We start from the raw sequence: 19,534 nt of genomic DNA on the forward strand, positions 1-19,534 counted from the left end.
AATCTGCATTCAGTACCGGAAAGCGCATTCTTACCCCATGGAGAAGCTCGCTATCTACAAGGACAGTTTAAGCACTTCTCTGTACGCAAAGATGGTTGCAAAAACCTATCTCTCTTGATTTTCTATGTGACTATGTACCAGATGACAATTCCAACATTGAAGATGGTAATAGAATCTCTTCTCTTTTGACTTGAAATTTGAATGAATGTTATCTTCTTTTATATGTTAGTTTTTATACCTTTTATCATTAGACTTCATTGAATATATTTGCATATTTCTTCTTTGCATTCTTGTTGCAGACATTTTGGGAAAGGATGAAGATTAAGGGGATGATTGGCTTGAGATATGGATGGACTGCAATCTTTTACTGGTCTGCTACTTGAGAAATGAAGATCAAATGGATGACTCTTTTTCTTTTACTGGCAACTCTTTATGCTACTTGCTTTTTAACTTTGGTTTCATCAAACTTTTTGGTTAATCTTTAGACTTAAGACTTTGGTCAACTTGTTTGTGAACTTCAACTCTGTTTTTAATCTGTAGACTATGGTTATCTTGTCAAGACTTAAGTATGGAATGTAATATCAGTTCATTAGAAATTCAGAAATTCAGAATGTATTTATGTACAGATGCAGGGTATAGGTGAAAACCGAACCGTAACCGAATAATATCGGTGCGGTTAAAAATCGAACCGAATACTAAACAGTTCGGCTGCAGTTTTAATTGTGATAACCACATCAAACACAGTTAGATGAACGGTTTTAGCTACAACTGCACCGAACCGAACCGTGTGCAGGCCTACTTCCACAGTAGATCAAGGTCATCTTTCGTTTTGTTGACATACTTACATAACAATGTATATATATATGGCTACTTCCCCAACCAGGCACCCTCCTGATATTTCTGTCCTAATAATAATTCCTCTTTCGTACTAATTTGGCATCAAGGCAAGCTTTTCATTGACCAAATTAGGAGATGCTAGCATGGTGCTAATATCCTACGTATTTAACACGAGGACCATTACGTTATGTTGTAAAAGGCGCTCTAGTCGTCCAAGGGCGCCCAGGTAATAAAGCTCCCTAGGCGCGTAGATGTGAACAAAAAAAAATCTAAATTTTTCATTGGCGCCTAGGCGAAGGGCTTGGCACCTCGCCTAACATAACATAGCCAGTACTCACATTGTTAGAGATTCGTGGTGCCTAGGTCCTAACTTAATAGGTTCAATGAAGGTTCTTTCACTATCTGAACAATCTTCAAAAACTTTTATTCAATGGTGGCATGCAGTAGTAGGGGAGAAAAGTTATTGGGTACTGAAATCAGTGGTCTTAGTTGGAAACCCGCCCGATCAAAAATAAAATAAAAATAGTAACGTGCAGTACATAATTGGACAATTATTTATCTTACAAAGATACTGGGAAGATTGAGACAAACTGTTTGTTGATACTTAATATATTTTTTACATTGTATCGAATCTTAGAATTTGCTGTCAAGGCAAATATGATATTTTTAAAGATATTGTTAAAAATTATATAAGATCAGTTTTAAAGATACTGTTGAAAATTATATAAGATTAGTTGTGCATTACACTATGAAAATGGATATCAAAATGATTCGAGTACACATATGTGTATAAATAGATATCGTATATGCATTGAATTATCATCCATCTTCAATCGAATGCTATAGTTCTAGATATATCAATCACAGATTTGCATTGCAATTTGCATCATCCATTCACCATCATGGCAAGAACAAGTTTGGTCATTAGCAGTATTGCCTTCGCTGCTTTCATTATGTTGTCTATTGCACGTAAGTAACCGCAGGGCAGGGACATACACTTATTTTTCTTGTGTTTCTGGTCAATAGTTGATTAACTTACTAATCACTAACTAAATGCTGACAAAATATATGTATACACAGAGATGGCATTAGGAGTTTCAAGACTCGATCAAGTGGTCGCTGTGTCTGGGCCATCCGAGACGGAGCAAGCTGGGGTAAACGCGGCGCACGGGATGGTGGATGTGCAGAAAACTAGGTATACACTAGTGAACTTAGACAAAGGTGAGGCAACTAGGGGTGGAAAAGACAGTGCAAGTTTCCTGAATGGATTGGCCAAGGAAAACAACGCTGGAGCGCTCGTTGTGAATGCAGAGAAGGGTCGAGTGGAAAATCATGGGCACACTGGAGTGAACATTGGGAACGGGTTAGCAGACGTGAACGACGATGGCATTAGAGCGGTTGACTTGCAAAATGGCAAGGTATACGAGGGTGAGGAAACTGGGGTGAAGGTAGCGAACGGCTTAGCTGGCGTGAAAATCGGTAGACACACAGAAGCCGACCTAAATAAAGGTAAGGTAGAAAAGGGTAGGGAAACCACTGTGAACGAAGGCAACGAATCCGGTGAAGTTCCAGCATATACGAATAGCCCGGTGCCAGAAAAATCTTATCCAGCAAATAACAAAAATGTCAATGGAAGCTACAACTAAGAGCAGATTGATTAGCATGACGGTTTTTTAACAGCATATATTTTTTATTTATTTTCCAAATTTGTTTGGTTTCATTGTGTGTTGTCTTCTACTGTTGGTCTGTTATTGTTTGAAATAATGAAAGAAATTGTTAAATATTTTCTTCAGTTTGTGTCCTCAAATTCTCGAAATGAAACTCCAAATACGGGGTCCTATCAACGTTGCATTTCCGATGATGCATATACTTGGTTCCACCACCGGAATAAAAGATATAAGCTTTAACTAAACAAAAATAAGACAGTTACTAGTATTATTGAAGACAGTTCTGTAATTGATTAGCCAAGAATGGGAAAGATCTATTCTTGGTAATGTTTTCCACTGGAATACAGTCGGATGTGCTTTTCTTGAGCTCTGGATGATTAAACACGGCGCGAGGGAGGACAATGACCTGACCTGGCCCCGGCCTTGGCCTTTCTCAACCATCCAACCGCAGTTGGCCACCTGGTGATCTAAGAACTTGTTGTTTTTTTTTGAAAAGAAGAAGTTTCATTATTAATAAACAAGAACTTCTCTTGGGTAACGAGTCCCCATCGAGTCATTCGTAACAATTACATTAAGGAAATCAGGATGAGTGTGCTCCTATATGTGGGTTGATGTTCTGTTACTGATTCCAATCCCGTGTTGTAATTGTTTTTTTGCTGCAAAGTCTGCAAGTCCATCCGCCGCTTGATTCGCTTCCCTATATGTGTGTGTTATCACATACGTCTGCAGTAAACGGAGATGTTGTTGTATTTCTTGTAGCAAAGTTCGTATGATCCAAGGTGCCTCAGAGGGGTCCTTCGAGACAAGTGTTAACAGCGTCGTTGAGTCTGATTCGAATTGGATGGTGTTCCATTCTTTGATGGCCGCCATCCTCACAGCTAGTAGTAATGCCCATGTATCTGCCACGATTGCTGTCGTTTTTCCAAGTGGTGTTTCCATAGCCATAATCAACGTACCATGTTCATTTCTGCAGATCCAACCCGCTCCAGCCATCTCTGGTTCTCCTTGATTGTTCATTTTGGACGCTCCATCAGTGTTGATTTTGAGTCATTGGTTCTGGGGGGCCTTCCATTGAACCCAAATCGTTGTCGACCTTTCCCGTTGTTGTTTTTGTGTAGCGTGTTGGTTGCAAATATTGTGTTGGACTTCCCATTTGTATTCCTGGCTGAGAAGTAAGGCTATATAAAATATTTGTTTCGGTGTTTGGACTATGCTGTTGTAGACCTTAACATTTCTTGTTAACCAAATATTCCACATTGTATAACAAGCCAACGTGAAATCCTCCTTCCTTGTGTGCATTTCCAGAAAAGACTCAAAGTTGACAGGTTGTTGTATCAAAGCTGGTATTGTTGTTCTTCTACCTAACCCTTGGTTCCCAGATTGGCTTCTAGCGCAATGTTGTTGCTGAGCAATGATTGTTGGCCACGGGTGAGGTGGTAGGACAATGTTGTTGTAAACATTGTATTGGCTGGCCAAGCTGTTGACATGTCTACACATCGTTTCCCAAGTCTCCCTCGCTCGTGGGAAGTCAAAAAGGCAGTGTTGCACCGTTTCTGGATGCTGGTTGCAGATAGGACACATGTTGGAGGTGGATATGTGTCTATAATGTAGAGCATCAAACGTTGGTAGACCATTGTGGCTGACTTTCCAGAGAAAAAGTCTGATTTTTTGGGGGAAGTCTGCTTTCGAAAGAATGTTGTAATTTTTCTCCAAGTTGGTTGCACTCATCTGTGGAGATTGGTTGGTTGTTGCGGTTGTAGTTTTGAGAAGCATCGCATAACCGCTTTTAACCGTGTATTGCCCCTTTTTGGCATGAGGCAAAATTGGTTTATCCGGGGAAGGTGGATTTGGAATATGAATGGCTCGTATTGCACTACTGATGCTAGTGGGGAAAATATTATCCAACAATTCAGTATTCCAATTAAAAGAGTGCGGTACCATCAGAGAACTTACTAGGTTATCGCACATATGTCCCAAGTTTGGTATACTTTCATGAAGTGGTATCCACTTCTCTTTAATAGTAGTAGAACTTTCATTCTCAAAATGGGATATTTTTGTAATATTTTTCCATGTCGGGCTGGCATTTGCCTGTGGAGGTTGCAGTCTTCTGAAGATCGATTCCATGCCCAAGTATTTGCTTCGATAGAGAGTGTTGCAGATTGTGTTTGGTGTTTCACGAATTTGCCAGACTCACTTTCCCAAAAGTGCAAAAAATTTTTTCCTGGCATTTCTGATTCCCAAACCTCGATCCTTGTTTTATTGGTAGGTGAATCTTCTCTTTTCCTACCATATGCAACTTCTTTGTAGCCTTATCATGACCCAAAAAAAAATTCCTCGCAATCTTGTCTATATTTTGGTGAACATGGACCGGCAGCAACTGCGTTTGCATAATGTGATTGGCTGTAGGAATTAGGCTTGAGTTTATGAGTAACCATCTTCCCGCCTGGTTGAGACATTTTTCCATCCACCCTTTCGCTTTCCTTTCCAATCTTTGAAGCAGTTGAGCAAAAATTGGTGACGAGTTTCGTCCAATCTTAAAATCAACTCCCAAGTATTTAGGAGGATTTACCGTTGTTGGAATGTTGAACATCTGAGTCAGCCAATGTTGAACACTTGGAGGGGTGTTTGAGTGATGTATAATGACCGATTTCTGTAAGTTTATTGCTTGTCCTGCTGAGGCAGAGTAGCTGTGTAACACTTTGTTCAAGTTGTCTCACGTTTCCTGATTCGCTGAACAAGAAATAAGAAAGTCATCTGCATACATAAAATGAAGAATTGGCGGGTTGTTTGACGAAATACATAACCCTTTCAGTTTTCCCTCATTTTCCAGAATGGCCAAATTGGTGGATATGATCTCAGCGCACAAGATGAAGATGTATGGTGACAGTGGATCACCCTACCTGAGTCCCCTTGTTGGCTTGATGTATCCCTGTGGATTACCATTAATGTTGATAGCATACGTTACTGAAGTTATACACAGCATGATTTATTCCACAAACTTGGCTGGAAAACCTAGTGAGTTTAGCATCTTCTTGATAAAACCCCAATCTAGGCTGTCATAGGCTTTCTTGATGTCAAGTTTCATGGCAATTTTTGGGTTTTTTGTAGGAGGTGAAGATCGGATGTGATGAAAAATCTCAGTGGATATAGCTATGTTATCATGAATTGCTCGATTAGGCACAAAAGCACTCTGGTACGGACTGACAAGGAATTGGAGAATTGGTCTCAACCTATCTACCAGCAGTTTGGAAATGATCTTATAGACCACATTGTACAAGCCAATGGGTCTATAATAATTTACCGAAATCGGGTTATCTGATTTTGGTAGGAGGGTAATATTTGTGTGGTTGAAAGGGTTTTCAAGTTCCACATTTTCAAAATAATTGGTCACAAGGTCACAAATTTGAGGTTGAGTTGTATCCCAGAACGTCTTGAAAAAATTACTTGCAAAACCATCCGGCCCTGGAGATTTCTCAGAACCGATACTTTGCAATGCTTTGTGAATTTCCTCAAAGGTTGGCGGCTTCATTAACTGGTTGCGGTGAAATTGTGAGATTCTAGGTGTAACTTTGGCAAACATTTCCAAGTCTATCGTAGCTGGTGCATCCACGTATTGTTGTTTGTAGTGCTGTATCATTAGTACAACTATTTGTCTTTGGTTTTACACCCATCTTTGGTTTGCATCCTGGAGCTGGTGAATATGATTGATTTTGTTGTTGATTGTAGCTTTTGTATGGAAAAATTTGGTGTTGAGGTCGCCATTTTTCAACCAATCAATTCTTGCTCTTTGTTTCCAATATTGGTCATGGAAGTGCAGTAGCATGAGGTGCGAATTCCTAGTCTCTCTTTCCTATTGCAGCCAAAAAAATAGTTCCCTGCCTGTTGCTGTTGCACATTTGGACTGAGCCAGTTGTATTTGAAATTCCGCTTTTTTTAGAAGTGGTAGGCCTCAAAGGAGTGTGAAAATTAAGCGTAATAAAACGCGGGCCTACAGTAATACCGCAAGTGCACGGTCGTCAGTTGTAGCTCGTGCAAGTACGGGTCGATCCACAGAGATTGGGAGTGTTTTGTAGTGTTTAGCTATTTGGGCTCTAAATTGCTATTGGGCTCTAAATTTGCTTTGGGCTTAGTGGGTTTTTTTTGGAATGAACTGGGCTTTAGCTTTAGCCTATCAGTACACTAGGCTTTTGGAGAGAACTGTGGACTGGGCTTAACAGTTCACTTGTGAACTGGGCTTGGTTTCAGTAAACTGAACTTGGGCTCAGTGTTGAAGTGAGCTTTGGCTCAGTTGGCTTTTGGATTGGCTTGACAGTGACAGGCCTTAGCTTGGAAAGTGAACTGTGAGCTGGGCTTTGGATTGCTGTGAGCCAAGCTTTGGAGCAGCAGCAGACAGGGAAAATGTAGCAGCAGCAACAGGGTTGCAGCAGCAGCAGCACAAGGCAAAGAAAGCAGCAGCAACAGCAGTACTGCACAGCAGCTGCACAAGCAGTGGAAGGGAGGCAGCAGAGTAGAAGGGTAATGCAGGCTGCTCAGGGAAGCATAACAGGGCAAAAGGATGGGAGGAAGAAAAACAGTGGCCAATGGCCAAAGATGGAAGCAAAACAGAAAACAAAAGAACAGCCAAGAACTAAACAAAGCAAATACTAGACAGCAAAGAAAGATGACAATACAAACCAAGGCCTAAGGCCAAGGGCAGGGATGTGGAGATAGCTAAGGAAAATGAATCAGAAAGAAAAGAAACAAAGCCAAGTCAATGGCTCTAGGCATTCAAATAGAATGGGAAGAGAATTAGCTTGCTATGAGCACTAATTTCTCCCAATGCTCAATCAACACAATGCATCCTAAGCATACAAATGGAATGGGAAAGAGAATTAGCTTGCTATGAGCACTAATTTCTCCCATTGCTCAATCAAAACAATGCTTCAAAGCTTCTAGCCTAACATTCCATCACTTCTTGACAATGAATTGAAACACAGTTGAGCTAAACATGGCACTAACAGTGAACTAACATTAAGCACAAAACTAAACGTTAAACAGGAACATGCACATTTAACAGGAACATCAACAGAATATGAAAACAAGCACATAACAGGAACATTAACATTACAACTAATGGAGAAATTGAACAATACACAGAACATGGAAAAACATGGATAGCAACACATGAATTGAAAACATGATGAACTAAAACTGAATTTGGAATTAAATTGCAAATTAAAATTAAGTCTACAAATACAGAACAGGGAAGAAAAATCTACCCAAGAGGAACTGGCTAGTCCAGCCCTCATGGGGATACACTGGCTAGTCCAGAGATAAAGTTTTACAACAACACCACAAGGCTATTTATAGTCCACAACACTCAATTAGGGTTCTACAAGTTTCCCCCAAATCAGTCAAAATTAGGGTTAGATATTTTACCTAATTTGATGTGATAACTCCCAATTCTTCTCGACCCATGCTTCCATTTGTACTCCTTACCTCTCCACGCCTCCAATTGCTCTCCTAACTCACCTAACTTACCAATTTTTCACACGTTAGGGTTTTGAGAAAACGTGTATAAAATGGGAAATTAGGTGGCTAGATAGGTTGTTGTAATGATGGTAGTGGAGATGGGTTATGGTGATTGGTTGATTTGAGAGGAGATGGTGGTGGTTGAGGTGGTGGTTGAGCGGGGCAGGGTAAGGTGGCGGACATGGCAGGAGCAGAGCTCGACTGCTCGAAGGAGGAAGATGAGACTTGGGTAGGTCTGTTAGGTTGATGGGTTAGGGTTAGGTTGTTTGAGTGTGAGGCGGCCCATCATATTCGATGTCTTGCGATGCTTAGCCGTGGGGTGTGGAGATGGTGGGTAGATCGGGCGGTGGTGGTAATGCGGAGGCAAGCGAGGAGCGACCGTCGGATGAAGGGATACAACGAAACGAACGGTGCTAGATTAGGTTAGGTGCTGTAGTGTAAGGCGGAGATATCAAACTTTGATGAACAGCAAGGGAGCAACCGTTGGATTCAACTATCATCTAATCTGAAGGCTTGGAATTTCAGCGTTGTGGTGCTTGGCAGAGACTTCAGATTTTGATGATCTATGAAGGAGCGACCGTCGGATGCTTCTGAGAACTGATCTGATGGCTGAGAACGGAGGCGTTTTTGTGTGTAGAAAATGAGGTTGTGCGCACCATTCTTCGCGGCTTCCTTGCGTGATTTCTCCCGGCTTTTCACTACTTTTCTGCTCTTTTTTGCTCCGCGACTCATCCGAACTTTATTTATTACCTAAAAATGCAAAATTAATTAATAAAAATATTTATTCTTGAAAACAATGAAAATACAGAATATGGGATAAAATGTAGAATTAATGCACAAAAGATGAGTTAAATGCCAACAAAAAGGGATAAATATATACATTATTTGGCACTCATCAAATACCCCCAAACCTGAATTTTACTTGTCCTCAAGTAAAACAAAACTAAGGAAATCCTAACTATACCACTGTCGCTGGTCTCTCGAATGCATTTAGCGTATGCACTAAGCCTTTTAAACCACTAAGTGTCCCTAGTGGACGAGTTGAAGTCTCGTGAAGGTTTGCTTAGAACGTACCTACAAAGTTCTAGGTCAAAATAAGCTCAGATTCCATCAAATGTGACATGTGCAAAACAGTTTAAGCTCACAGCAAAATGGTGATGTCAATCTAGCTATCGAAGGCACAATCCTAGCACTGATAACAAAAAAAAGACATGTGATAAGAGTGTAAAGTGTATCTACACATGTGTAAAGAAAGATCTGAAGTTATGACTACTAATCACCAAGAGATAGTTTCTCAGGCTAAGAACTGAGGTCGAAATCTAGCTAGCTGTCCGGACTTTACGAGAATTGTGAATGAGTTGGAGGTATTTCACAATTACTCGCGTTGTACATCAATGGCATACACCCTCCTTGCTTATTACAATGAAACAACAAAATGACTATTTACATGACTCTTATTTACATTGACTACTCTCTTTTTATTTTTGGAACAAGAGATGATGGAATTGATAAATACTTGTTTTTTTTGTATTTTTCTGATATTTTTTTTTTTTTTTTTTAGAACAAGGAAACACTTTTGATACATATACAAAAGGAAACAAAAGATTACATGACACTTTGCAAGAGGTAGCCCTTTTTGATGCACCCAGTTAAATTCGATGGTTGTCTTTCTTGATGTAACCTCCACCTTCTATCCCAACCAACCAAAGAACAAGCTAGTCAAGTTTCGTTCAGTATTCTAAAGTGATTGGCAATCGTAACTTCCTATCAAACACCTTGAAGATCGAGGCCATACATGTATTGGTAGATCGTGCGCGTGCAAATTTCTTATCACTATGTGAATTGTGCTAGAATCAGGGTGCCTAAATATCTAGACTAAGACTCCTAATAAAAATACATATTTGCACAAGAGTCAACATTTCAAGGTAAATGAGCTCCATTTTTATGATTTTTCTAATTTTTTAATTTTTTTGAATTTGATTTTTCAATTTTTTTGGAATTTTTCAATTTTTTCAAAAAGAAGAAGGAGTTCGTTTTCAATTATGGCAAATTATCATGGTATCTACTCTATACCCCCAAACCTAAACTAAACATTGTCCTCAATGTTTCAAAATATGGAAAGAATTAAAATGCAACATATGGAAAGGGACATGCTGAGTAGAGTAAAAGGAGAGAGAATACCCGATTTCGGCGAAAGCAGAATTAAAACTCCGTTATTCAAGGCAAAAATCCAACATATTTCAGCCGAGATCATATTGGATTAGCAAAATATATACAAAAGGAACAAAAGGGTTTTTAAGAAATTTTATCTACTGGATTATATACAAAAAAATCACCATACACCAAAAGTCTAAAGAGTTGAGGATCAACCCAAAAGAAAAAGTGTAGAGACATGGAAAGTTTCAAAACACTAAAATTGGACTTAAATGGGAGAAAAATAAAACTTTTTTTTTTTTTTTTTTTTTAAACAAAGAAAATAAAATTTGGTTTTTGAATGGGAGCAAAAGAAAATTTTGTTTGTTTTTTTTTTTTGTTTTTTTTGTTTTTTTTTTTTTAGAAAAAGAAAATAAAATTTGGTTTTTGAATGGGAGCAAAGGAAATTTTTGTTTTTTTTTTTTTTTTTTTTTTTTTTAAAAAAGAAAATAAAATTTGGTTTTTGAATGGGAGCAAGCCCACTGTTTGTCCTCTAATGGAATGGAAGGAAGGCTGCGGCCCATGAAACACTAAGTTTTAATTTTGAAAGTTTAATTTGGCCCAGTTGGTTAAGGCCCGACGTTTGTTTTAAAACTTTGGTTTCGAGGTCCACTCTTGAGTGGAAACAAGCCCACAATCGGTTACAAGCTCAGCTGGGTTTAAACCCAGAGTCCAAAATACAAGTCCAATGAAAGAATTTAAACAAGCCCACAAATTAAACAAACAAGCCCACAAATAAATTATTACAAACCCAACAGAAAATAAGAGAAGCCCAAAAATTGGCTTTAATATTACAAGCCCACAATTAAAAAAATTGGAAGCCCACAATTCGGGTTCTCTTAAATGGGTTACCTTTTAAGCACAGCCCAGCTGCTCTGATATTGTTGCAAAAACCCAGTTGGGCTTTGGTTCTTTTCCTTGGTGGCGTCCCAGCAGAGGAAAAACAGGTTCAGAACAGCAGGTCCAACAGCAAATGAAGTGAAGCAGATGCAGATGCAAATGCTATGCAGTGAAATGCAAAAATAGCTAATAAAACAACAAGAAAAACACAGCACCAATCCCCGGCAGCGGCGCCAAAAACTTGGTAGGCCTCAAAGGAGTGTGAAAATTAAGCGTAATAAAACGCGGGCCTACAGTAATACCGCAAGTGCACGGTCGTCAGTTGTAGCTCGTGCAAGTACGGGTCGATCCACAGAGATTGGGAGTGTTTTGTAGTGTTTAGCTATTTGGGCTCTAAATTGCTATTGGGCTCTAAATTTGCTTTGGGCTTAGTGGGTTTTTTTGGGAATGAACTGGGCTTTAGCTTTAGCCTATCAGTACACTAGGCTTTTGGAGAGAACTGTGGACTGGGCTTAACAGTTCACTTGTGAACTGGGCTTGGTTTCAGTAAACTGAACTTGGGCTCAGTGTTGAAGTGAGCTTTGGGCTCAGTTGGCTTTTGGATTTGGGCTTGACAGTGACAGGCCTTAGCTTGGAAAGTGAACTGTGAGCTGGGCTTTGGATTGCTGTGAGCCAAGCTTTGGAGCAGCAGCAGACAGGGAAAAGGTAGCAGCAGCAACAGGGTTGCAGCAGCAGCAGCACAAGGCAAAGAAAGCAGCAGCAACAGCAGTACTGCACAGCAGCTGCACAAGCAGTGGAAGGGAGGCAGCAGTAGAAGGGTAATGCAGGCTGCTCAGGGAAGCATAACAGGGCAAAAGGATGGGAGGAAGAAAAACAGTGGCCAATGGCCAAAGATGGAAGCAAAACAGAAAACAAAAGAACAGCCAAGAACTAAACAAAGCAAATACTAGACAGCAAAGAAAGATGACAATACAAACCAAGGCCTAAGGCCAAGGGCAGGGATGTGGAGATAGCTAAGGAAAATGAATAAGAAAAAGAAACAAAGCCAAGTCAATGGCTCTAGGCATTCAAATAGAATGGGAAGAGAATTAGCTTGCTATGAGCACTAATTTCTCCCAATGCTCAATCAACACAATGCATCCTAAGCATACAAATGGAATGGGAAAGAGAATTAGCTTGCTATGAGCACTAATTTCTCCCATTGCTCAATCAAAACAATGCTTCAAAGCTTCTAGCCTAACATTCCATCACTTCTTGACAATGAATTGAAACACAGTTGAGCTAAACATGGCACTAACAGTGAACTAACATTAAGCACAAAACTAAACATTAAACAGGAACATGCACATTTAACAGGAACATCAACAGAATATGAAAACAAGCACATTAACAGGAACATTAACATTACAACTAATGGAGAAATTGAACAATACACAGAACATGGAAAAACATGGATAGAAAACACATGAATTGAAAACATGATGAACTAAAACTGAATTTGGAATTAAAATTGCAAATTAAAATTAAGTCTACAAATACAGAACAGGGAAGAAAAATCTACCCAAGAGGAACTGGCTAGTCCATCCCTCATGGGGATACACTGGCTAGTCCAGAGATAAAGTTTTACAACAACACCCACAAGGCTATTTATAGTCCACAACACTCAATTAGGGTTCTACAAGTTTCCCTCAAATCAGTCAAAATTAGGGTTAGATATTTTACCTAATTTGATGTGATAACTCCCAATTCTTCTCGACCCATGCTTCCATTTGTACTCCTTTACCTCTCCACGCCTCCAATTGCTCTCCTAACTCACCTAACTTACCAATTTTTCACACGTTAGGGTTTTGAGAAAAACATGTATAAAAATGGGAAATTAGGTGGCTAGATAGGTTGTAATGATAGTAGTGGAGATGGGTTATGGTGCTTGGTTGATTTGAGAGGAGATGGTGGTGGTTGAGGTGGTGGTTGAGCGGGGCAGGGTAAGGTGGCGGACATGGCAGGAGCAGAGCTCGACTGCTCGAAGGAGGAAGATGAGACTTGGGTAAGGTCTGTTAGGTTTGATGGGTATAGGGTTAGGTTGTTTGAGTGTGAGGCGGCCCATCATATTTCGATGTCTTGCGATGCTTAGCCGTGGGGTGTGGAGATGGTAGGTAGATCGGGCGGTAATGCGGAGGCAAGCGAGGAGCGACCGTCGGATGAAGGGATACAACGAAACGAACGGTGCTAGATTAGGTTAGGTGCTGTAGTGTAAGGCGGAGATATCAAACTTTGATGAACAGCAAGGGAGCAACCGTTGGATTCAACTATCATCTAATCTGAAGGCTTGGAATTTCAGCGTTGTGGTGCTTGGCAGAGACTTCAGATTTTGATGATCTATGAAGGAGCGACCGTCGGATGCTTCTGAGAACTGATCTGATGGCTGAGAACGGATGCGTTTTTGTGTGTAGAAAATGAGGTTGTGCGCACCATTCTTCGCGGCTTCCTTGCGTGATTTCTCCCGGCTTTTCACTACTTTTCTGCTCTTTTTTGCTCCGCGACTCATCCGAACTTTATTTATTACCTAAAAATGCAAAATTAATTAATAAAAATATTTATTCTTGAAAACAATGAAAATACAAAATATGGGATAAAATGTAGAATTAATGCACAAAAGATGAGTTAAATGCCAACAAAAAGGGATAAATATATACATTATTTGGCACTCATCAAGAAGATCTGGTAGATGCCCAAAAGTCTGTTTGTGCCATTTTTGCAAAGCCAATGCAGTTTCTTGCATTCTTGTAAGAAGCTTCTGTCCTACATAGGATGCCTCCTCTTGAGAAAATTGTTGTTGCCAGGTTGTAAGCACCACGTCCTTCATTTGTGGATAAAGAAACCACAAGTGTTCAACTCGGAAATGTTTTGTGTAATTTCTTGCAATTGCTTTTTCATTGAGCAGAAGTGGAGCATGGTCTGATCCAATTCTTGGGAGATGTCTGAGAAGTGATTGAGGGTGATTATCTAGCCAAAGTTGTGTTGCAAGGCCTCTGTCTAGCCTTTCCATGATGAAGTTACCATCCATTTGATTGTTGGTCCAAGTGAAAGAGTCTCCCTGAAATCCTAAATCAATAAGGCCATGAGAGTTTATAAAATTATTGAACAATCTAACCTGACCATTAGTGACGGGCCTGCCTCCTTTCTTTTCTTGTTGGTCAATAATTCCGTTGAAGTCTCCCATAAGGAGCCAAGGAATGGTTGGTGGAGAGATCAAGTCATCAAAGATTTGCCAAAGAACATGTCTTGGTGCAGGTTGTGGAGGTCCATATGTTCCAGTAAACATCCAAGGAGGTGTGAGCTGAGGTTGAGTTGGAGTGATGTAGGCATGGATAACATTCTGATTAGCTACTAAAACTGAGACATTAAGGTGGGATGTCCACATCAAGCAGAGGCCACCTTTATGTCCCTCACAAGTGATAGCAAAAGAACCAAAAAAAAAACTAAAGAAGTACTCAAAAAAGTCATGTGTGACACAGTCGCTAAAGTTTCATACAAGAACAAAAGAGAAGGTCTAAATTTACGTGTGTAATCACGTAATTTAGAAACCGTCAAGGCATTGTGGACGCCTTGACAGTTCCAATCTAAGTATCTCATGGCTTCTGCGTGTGTTGGTTAAAGCCAACACCACGCGCAATTTTTTCTGCTGCTTCAGCGATAGTCCTTGCATCAATGGACAGTCTCCAAGCTGGATTTGCCGAGGATGAAGTTGCAGTAGATTTAGTGTTATGTCCTTCGTTCCGCTCCACTTTCTTGGTTTCCTTTGCATGAATGTTTTGATTAGTGGCCTTGACAGTTCTTGCTTGTTGAAATATGTTTCTTGCACTCCTTGGCTTTTGTTGTCTCACAGTTGGTATTTCAAAAGTTGGGGTTCTAAGTGTAGCATTCTGTTGTTGTTCCAACTGTGATATAGAGGCAAATTTGCGGACTTTGGCAGGTGGTGGTTGAGCTGCAAATTCTGGAGTGTTAGGGAGCATCAAATGCTCTAGTAGCCTTGTAGGAGTTCTAATTGTTCTTCTCTTGTAAGTTCTCAAAGCTGGTGCAGTGGTGGTTGTAACTGTTACCTCCGGTTTGCCTTTCTCCATGTGAACTAGAAAGTTGACATGCATGCCCTGTTTTGCACCTCATTCAACAGAACTTTAGTATATTTAGGGGTAAAGAAAGTTAACATACAATTGATACCGTTTTTGGATTTTGGTTGTTGATTCGGGTCCTGAACCGGCTGCACTAACTGATCCACTGATGCAGATTCATTGGGCTCCATATCTTCTGAGGCTGCTTTTCCATTACCTTTGTTAATGGGCTATGAACTTGTTGCGCCATGAGGATGGTTCAGGGTAGTTCCACCTTTAGATATGGATCCATTGGACTGTTGGACAAGCAGAGCTAGCATGGACGGCAAGGTAGGATTTTCAGGTGTTGCAGTCGTGGTCAGCAAGGTTGGAGCGCCAGGTATTTCCCCCATGGCAGATAGTGATGACTTGGAAGGCATATCCTACGTGGAAGGGTTGGCTGACTTGTCATACTGTGCTGACTGGCTAAACAGTTGTGTAGCATCCATGGATGACGTGTCATGTAGGGCTGACGTGGCCTATGAGAATGACATGTCAGGCTGAGTTGACGTGGCATGCAGCTGGTTCTTCTCCTTGGTACTTGTTCTGACATTCTTTATCTTCTCAGACGCTTTAACAGCAGAAACTGCATTGGCACAATCTGTATTGCTGTTTTGTGGCGGCTGAGATGTTTTGCTTGTTGCAGTAGCCGTGTTGTTAGGATTACCGTGATCCATGCAAGTCCTCGTCGAATCATTTCCTCCGATAACTGAGATGGGAATGTAGCCGTGTTGTTAGGATTTTCCAACTCAGTCATCCCCGATTCATGAGATACTCCCTTCTGAGTTTCTTTTCCTGACTCAGAGAAATCTTTCTGTACCTTTGTAGCATCATGGTGGATATGTGATCTGAGATCCTTTGTCATCTCTACTCCAGATGCAGAAGATTCTCCTAATAGGGTCTGAGAAGTACGATAATCCTGCATGCAGTTGACTCGTGTTCCTCTTGAATTTGTTGCCTTCATTTTTGCATTAAGCTTTGAATAGGGAAAGTTTATGAATTTTTTCTGTTGCAAAACTTGGTTCAAACCATTGGAGTTATGGCACTCTCGAAAAACATGTCCTGGAAAACCACAGACAAAACATAACACCGGAATTCCTTCATAGGCAAACTGAACCCAAGTTCCCTTTCCTAAAATTAGCATCACTCCTGGCATGAAAGGTTTATTTAGGTCCATCATTACTAAAGCTCTAGGTGGAGAGTTCTCTAGGTCAGTTTGTAAAACAGTTTATGTGCCTGAACGTTCTATGATGTCCCTAATTGCCTCTTCATCCAAAAAAAGTCTAGGTAAGTTAAGCACTTGCAACCAAAACCGAGCAAACTTAAAACAGTTAAGTGGGTGTTGAACAAAGAAAGTTCAATCCTCACAGAGAATAACATGCGGACCTGCAATCCAAGGTTGGTTGGCCAGAATGAATTCTTTATCAGATTTGTGCTTGAGGGACAGTTGAATTACCTGGAAAGTTGCATTAGTTTCCATTAGATGAAACTTTTATGGGGAATATCCTATTACCAAAAGCTCTTTTGACTTGAGAAAAATCTTCAAACCCTCCAACCAATTTTAGCGCCAAACTATGTTCCTTATGAATCTGCATCAGGTTCTGCATTCTATCAGTTAACTGCAAGATATGGATATGGATATCTTTCATCTTTTTCGGTAAAGTTTTCTTTTTTTCCGAATCTGTTTGATGGATTTGATGTTTTTTTTGATTGGGACCTTTTCTAAAATGATGGATTGAGGGGATTTTGGATGAAAAGTTGAGGTTTGTTTCTTTGTCTTTGTTGAAGAGCTTTTCAGTATTACTCGAGGTAGAAGATGTTGTAAAGGAGAAGAAGCTTTGCTTTGAATCCTCTGAAAGGCTTCTATTCTTCTGCTTTTGGTTATCTTTAAACGAGAATGATTCATTGACGTGAGACACGCATGGGGAGGATTGCGGGAATCTATGGTGCTTTTCAGAGCTAATAGCGTGAAGTAATGTATCACGTAGTTGAGTTGCAGGTGTGTGCGAGCCCTGATTGGAGACGGGAGGAGGTGGCTGCTGATTCATTGGTGATTATGGGAGGTGAGGAGAGGAATAAAAAACCCAGAAAATCTGCCACTAACTGATCTTGAAAGAGAAAATCTTCCTTCGAGTTTCCATACAGATTATTTCAACTGATAAAGGTCCCTCAAATCAACCGATGGTGGAAGATGCATTAGATTCAAGAACTACAGGTAGTGTAGATATGAAGTATTTAGAAAATTCTCAACCCTAGCCAGTATCCATTAATCGACCATTTGAAAACAACTAGGTGAGTTGAAACAGTCACACCCGATCCTCAGAGAAGAGAGAGAATATTTCTTACCCAACAACCTTTCTTCTAAGAACTTGTCGAATGTTGATGGCCTGTGAAAAGGTCAAAGATCACGTTTACAGAGTGAAACCTGATGAACATTGGTGTACTTGACAGTGAAACTGAATCAGGAATTGCTGCAAAAAAAAAAATGATGCAAGGAAACAGAAGGGTTCTTCATGTATATGGAATTTGAATGATGAGTTTTTGATGTACGAAAAACAGGCTAGAAAAAAAGATCTCCTATCATTATATTTTCTACTTTATTTTTGTTGGTATGAAACGTGAAAAACTAAAACAAAGTAGATACTAATAAGAAAGTAAGTGACTAAAAAAAATATATATAAGAAAGTAAGGAAATAAATGACAAATATTCATAATACAAGTACTCCCCCGTTTTTTATTTTATATTCAATGCCGTTGCTAAAAATGACAATTTTTTTAGTAATGAGTTGGTAACTCCACTCTTAATATGAATGGAAAAAAAGGTAGTATAAATTATTTTATTTTATTTTATTTTATTGCTTAGATGATTTTCAATTTTGATTGATTGATTAGATGATTGTCAAAAAGAAATTAAATTTATCATGGATACTTTTTTGGTAAGTTAAATGCATTTCAAAAGGCTAATTTAGGGAGTTAGTGTCCCTTACAACAACCTGAGTAGAGCCATCTAATGTTAGGTTATTAGAAGCATCCCTAACATTTGATTTATTTACTTCTATAGCATAATTAACACAAGGAGGTACATTCCTCCAATTTAGGATGTTTTTAAAAGACTTTGCTTCTTTTGCTAAGACATCAGCTACATTGTTTGTTATTCTTGGCACTAAATAAACACCCAAAAAATTTTGACACTGAGAGAATTTTTCTTTAACGTCATCCATAATCGTCCTATTCTGACTACCTATTTGAGAATCTTTTCCATTTAAATAATTTAAATAGTCCTATAATGGATACTTTAAAACTAAAATAAAAATAGATATTTTAAAGAATCTAACCTTTCCAATAGGGTGTGTAGTGAAGATAGAATAGGAAAGATATTAAATGGATTTGTTTCCTATTTATAGAGATATTATTAGGATTTTAGGTTGGTTGAATTATATTAAAAACAATTTTATAAATATTCGAGTATTTATTATTAATATATTATTATTGGGTAAAGGTATTACACTAACTAGTGAGAAGCCTAACAAACTAAGCTCCATCAACATACTACTAAATTAATTGAACAGGTTGTTGTGCTACCCTACCAGCGAGCCTCAGCCAAGGGAACCGAAGCGGATGGGGGCTGAGATTGTGTCACACGGAGGGCAAACTAACTCTACCTTCCATGATAATTTCTGCAATATTACGTCAATGAGGGCTCGAACCTGGAACCTTCTGGAACGCATGAAACTTTGGGGCTCGAACCAACTAGCTCAGCTAGTATATATTGTAATGAGAAAATACCATAATGAAAAGGAGAATATTTGGGACTGACGAAAATATAAAAAGACAAAGGGAATAATTACCAAAATTATTTTAAAGTGGAGGATATTTGGAGAAACTGCAATGGCGTGTCCAGATTGTATTTTACAATGTGAACTAACAATCATGTAGCCCTTCAACAAGCTACAGATCTCTTTGATAAACATTTGTTTCAGTACTTGGGATTTTTGGTCACTACAACAAAAAAAACATCTCTTTGGAAATTCCTAATTATTTATGTCTATTTATATTTAAATATTTCTTTGAATTCAAAATGGACTTTTTACTATGAGGTGGTTTCTAGTACAACAATCGGACTTTGAGGACCCATATCTCAGAGAGTATCCTTATCCTGGCCAGCGGGATTTGCTGTAATTAAATGACAACTTCAAGTGACAAGGGCCAATAATTTGGAGATCAGCTTGGCTGGCCGGGTTACGCGCTGGATGCGTATTGAAGGCACATCAGCCCCATCTAGATTTCCATGAACATTTCCTTCTTTCAAAGATATTGAGAAGATTGAAACAAATAATA

The 19,534-nt window shown here is 39.4% G+C and overlaps 2 protein-coding genes across 2 annotated transcripts; one reads left to right on the forward strand and one right to left on the reverse strand.

Annotated features, from left to right (window-relative positions):
• Window positions 1–1,672: 1,672 nt before the first annotated feature.
• LOC113339942 lies at window positions 1,673–2,510 on the forward strand. The gene is made up of 2 exons (XM_026585162.1): window positions 1,673–1,806; window positions 1,918–2,510. The coding sequence occupies exons 1-2, from the start codon at window positions 1,740–1,742 to the stop codon at window positions 2,481–2,483; spliced, it is 633 nt and encodes a 210-aa protein (XP_026440947.1). The 5' UTR covers window positions 1,673–1,739; the 3' UTR covers window positions 2,484–2,510.
• Window positions 2,511–3,101: 591 nt separating this feature from the next.
• LOC113339637 lies at window positions 3,102–3,497 on the reverse strand. The gene has a single exon (XM_026584877.1). It carries the CDS (start codon window positions 3,495–3,497, stop codon window positions 3,102–3,104), a length of 396 nt encoding a protein of 131 aa, XP_026440662.1.
• Window positions 3,498–19,534: the final 16,037 nt, after the last annotated feature.

Source organism: Papaver somniferum, unplaced genomic scaffold, assembly GCF_003573695.1.
Source record: "Papaver somniferum cultivar HN1 unplaced genomic scaffold, ASM357369v1 unplaced-scaffold_21, whole genome shotgun sequence".
Lineage (NCBI taxonomy): Eukaryota > Viridiplantae > Streptophyta > Magnoliopsida > Ranunculales > Papaveraceae > Papaver > Papaver somniferum.

Coding starts and splice junctions, on each gene's coding strand:
- LOC113339942 (XM_026585162.1), top strand. CDS start 1,740: ATGGCAAGAACAAGTTTGGTCATTAGCAGTATTGCCTTCGCTGCTTTC. Junction 1,807..1,917: donor CATTATGTTGTCTATTGCAC/GTAAGTAACCGC, acceptor ATGTATACACAG/AGATGGCATTAGGAGTTTCA.
- LOC113339637 (XM_026584877.1), bottom strand. CDS start 3,497: ATGGCTGGAGCGGGTTGGATCTGCAGAAATGAACATGGTACGTTGATT.